This window comes from Austrofundulus limnaeus, unplaced genomic scaffold, assembly GCF_001266775.1.
Source record: "Austrofundulus limnaeus strain Quisiro unplaced genomic scaffold, Austrofundulus_limnaeus-1.0 Scaffold1132, whole genome shotgun sequence".
Classification (NCBI taxonomy): Eukaryota; Metazoa; Chordata; class Actinopteri; order Cyprinodontiformes; family Rivulidae; genus Austrofundulus; species Austrofundulus limnaeus.
This window is the reverse complement of record NW_013953534.1, coordinates 80,553-84,389: the sequence shown is the minus strand read 5'-3', so window position 1 is coordinate 84,389 and position 3,837 is coordinate 80,553. Positions and strand designations below refer to the sequence as shown.

Sequence of the window (3,837 nt, the reverse complement as noted above, 5' to 3'; positions counted from 1 at the left end):
CTAATCGATTATTAAATTAGTCATCGATTATTTTAATAATCGATTAGTCATCGATTAATTGTGGCAGCCCTACTTGATACCCATTGTATCATTTTGGTAACATAACAATTTTTCTTACTATGATTTGTACAGTCTTGCATACATAACACTCATCACTGGTCATGCTCTGCCGTGTGTCTGAGTTACATTTAGAATTTATTCTTGATTTAATGTTTCATTATGTTGTTTATTGTGTTTCATTTTATCTTTCCACCATTTTTACATTGATTGTACAGCACCTTGTGAATAAATTTCTGTGAAAGGCACTTTATAAATAAAACTTTACTTACTTGCTTACTATCAAGATCAAATTAATCATATTTTTTCCAAGAATTTGTGTAATATCTAAGTTTCAACTTCTGACATRTTTCTTATGTTCCACTATGAATAAAATATGAGTTTATATAATTTGACAATCATTGCATTCTTTTAATGAATTCTATACAGTGTCCCAACTTTTTCAGAATTGTTGTGGTACTTTTTTCTCTTAAGCAAGAAAAAATTTAAATATTCCTGTTTTTTTACATTGCCTTTGTTGATCTTTTTCATTTTTCTTGTTGCTACAGGTGAGCAATGGAGACTTGTCTGACGCTGTTGCCTTTCTGACAGAGAAAAATGCCAAGGTTCCTCAGCAAGATGAGACTACCTACTTCCAGACATCCCAGGTGGCCAGTGACAGATATATCAGTGTTGGCAGTCAGGCTGATACAAGTGAGCAACTCCCCTCTGCATTTGTTGTCATATTTTTATTTTTTTTAATTTTTCTTTTAATTTATTGATTTTACATCAGTTATAAACACAAAGAATAAATACAGAGCGTTTCTGATTTGAACAAATGATTTAATAGAATCAGAATTCAACAGGTCAGACAGAGCTAACAAACCAGAAGAAGACCAGTTCAATAGACCAATACTTCTAATAGGATTTGGCAAGTCTGGGTTTAAAGTCAGAGGGGACTGAATTGAGATGGATGAAAACAAAATTTTCTTTCTCTTGACTATGTGGCCTAAACCCTGGACATTCCAGGAAACAAGATTAAGTGGCCGAGGCATATTGGCTTAAAATACTATGGATAATGAAAAAAAAAAAAGCATCAAAACCATCCTAAGTTATTAGGAAGGAAATACGAACTGAAATTTCTCATATATACAGAGTCTCATCTTCATTGTCCTGAAATCAATCGCCAAAAAGATGCGACAGTCAGAGAGACGGTGAACAGTCCAACTTACTACAACATCATGAGAGAACAAGTGATGGAAAGCGGGAAATGTACCTCATTTAAGAGAGCCCAAAAATCTAGTCGCTGACTCAGGAGTGTCAAAAAGGTGAATTCGACCCTCATGCAGCCACCGGAGGCMAGCTGGGTTGGAGAATCCCCTGTATTTGTTGAGCCAAGCCAAGACTTWCCCTAAGGTGTCAAACTCTCACTGCTTTCGGAGGACCTCAGAGGAGAGGTCGGGATAGGAACGCAGAAAGGAGCCACCATGTCGACCATCACGTTTCTTCAGCTCTGAGCACAGCCTCTCACTGGGGGAATCTCAGGAACCGAACCAGCGCACTTCCTGGAGGCTTGCCCGGATCAGGAACTGGGGCCAAGGCTCGGTGAGCCCTCTCGATCTCCAGTGGGGGGGATGTCCGGAGGGAGACCCACAAGAGTCGGAAGAACTGACTGGGGAAAATTCACGAGGGGGTATCACCCTCCGTCCTCTCTGGGAGATTAATGATTTTCAGATTTTTGCGGTGGCTGCGGTTTTCTAGATCGTCAACTTTCAGAAGAAGATGCTCCACTGTTTTTTCCATGGTGACTAGGAGCTATGGTCCACCGAACTGTCCTCCGCAGCGGAGATCGTGTCTTCGGCCTTTTCTGTGCGTTTTTCCAGGTGTGTGACACACGATTGGATAGAGATGAAAGTGAGCCCTCCACAGAAGTAATGGCCAACTATATTTCACTCAAGGTGCCATCAATAACTTCCAGAYGAGCGCCAACAGATTCATTCCATTRACCATTCCATTAACCCGGAAGGCAACAGATTTTATTTCGGCCAAGATCTGCTCCATAGTGGCTTGGTTAGTTAGCGTAGCTCCGGTGAGCTAGTAGCAGTTAGCTYGGCTTCGCTCGAAGCACGAGTAGTATGTTGGGTGGGTCTTTTCTTGCTCGTCAATGGAAAAAATAGGAAATTCTTTATCACGTTGCGACTTCGGCATCTCCAGTGGATAGTTTAACAGAATAATGCAAACAGTAAAAGTAGAAGGTCTGTTAATTACTGGAAACCTGGGGCAGAGCAAAATCCCGAGCGTCCATCTTGGTCGGGGTCACGTGACCGCCTCATTACATTTATTTTTAAAATATCTTGTTGTCATATTTGTGAACTGTTCAACTGTTCAGATAAAAACAGTAGAATCAGATTATCATGTTATTAAGCCCATGTGCTTTTTTTATGCAGATGTAATTGATCTGACAGGAGATGATAAAGATGACCTGCAAAGGGCGATTGCCCTCAGCCTGGAGGAGTCCAACAAGGCTTTCAGAGAAACGGGCATCACTGATGAGGAACAAGCCATCAGCAGGTGAGCTTAGGAGTGTCCATTAGGATATAAAAGTTTCAGATGCCAAACAAAAAAGTTAATTAACAAGAATTGTATCTGTTTTCTTTTGGATTTTAGGGTTTTGGAGGCCAGCATAGCTGAGAACAAAGCAAGTCTAAAGCGTACACACACAGAAGTTTGGAATGATTCACCCAACCCACATGACAAAAAGAGGGCTGATAACTGCCCAGTGGGTCTGAAAAATGTTGGCAATACTTGCTGGTTCAGTGCTGTCATACAGGTGAGCACACACAAAAAGCTATACACAACGCTGTTCAGATCCTTATGATAATAATAATAWTAATATTTAACTGGAACTGAAAAGCAGTTCTGATCAAATGTGATTTTGAAACTGAAATAAAAAAAAATCACCATACATTTTTTTCTAAAAATCTCAAAATAATGTCTATTGACTAGATATGACAACAGTATTCAGTGAATAACATATGGGAAAAAAATTATAAAATGCAAAAATTTCATGAACACATATACATTTTCAACGATTTGACTGAAGTAACCTGAAAATCATCTCTGCTAATTTTCTTAGTGATTGAAAAAATGTTGCGCTATTTTATTAGCGTTTGGTATTTTATGGGAATTCGTTTCTGAGAAATACAAGAAATTCTTAAAATTCCAGAAGTTTGAGTGTATATCATAAAATATTCGGGTTAAGTCGGATACTCGTTTCAGATCAGTTGTACAGTTTAGAAGTCCAAATGCAAACACCGTATTTACAGTACCCCCTTTTGGTTAACTCGTCTGATTATTTTTCTCATTTGTACATGTAGCCTATAGTAAATACCATGTAAATATCTCCTTAACAATAATAATGCTTACTGTTAGGGCTGCAGTATGAATTTTATTGACACTTGTTTTAAGGTAAAAAAAACATTGTTATCACAACTTTAAATGTGCTGAGTGAAAAAAATGTGAAGGGAACCCCCTGACCTCACGGTAAAGCTGACCCTGGCCTGAGAGATACCATCAAGGAGGTAAGTAGGCGGGCTCGCCTTACTGATCCTGTCGCAGAGTCTGACTCTCAGTCAGGAGCGACAACCCCAGATAGGTATAATCCAGGTAGGTACACTCCGAACGTAGGCCCTCCCCCGGCTGGTGGTCGAGGACCCCCAGATCCTTTGGGTTTTAGCAGACCTGAACCATTTAGACCACATGTGTCAAACTCAAGGCCCGCGAGCCAAATGTGCCCCCCCC

General features: G+C 39.8%; 1 protein-coding gene across 1 annotated transcript in view; it reads left to right on the top strand.

Annotated features, from left to right (window-relative positions):
* usp25 (ubiquitin specific peptidase 25) overlaps positions 1–3,837 on the top strand; it is a gene marked incomplete in the record, with an annotated part of 93,279 nt that overhangs the window by 15,736 nt on the left and 73,706 nt on the right. The window contains 3 exon segments of the mRNA XM_014030869.1: positions 600–750; positions 2,484–2,607; positions 2,704–2,866. Of these exon segments, the coding sequence (XP_013886323.1) occupies positions 600–750; positions 2,484–2,607; positions 2,704–2,866 (438 nt within the window).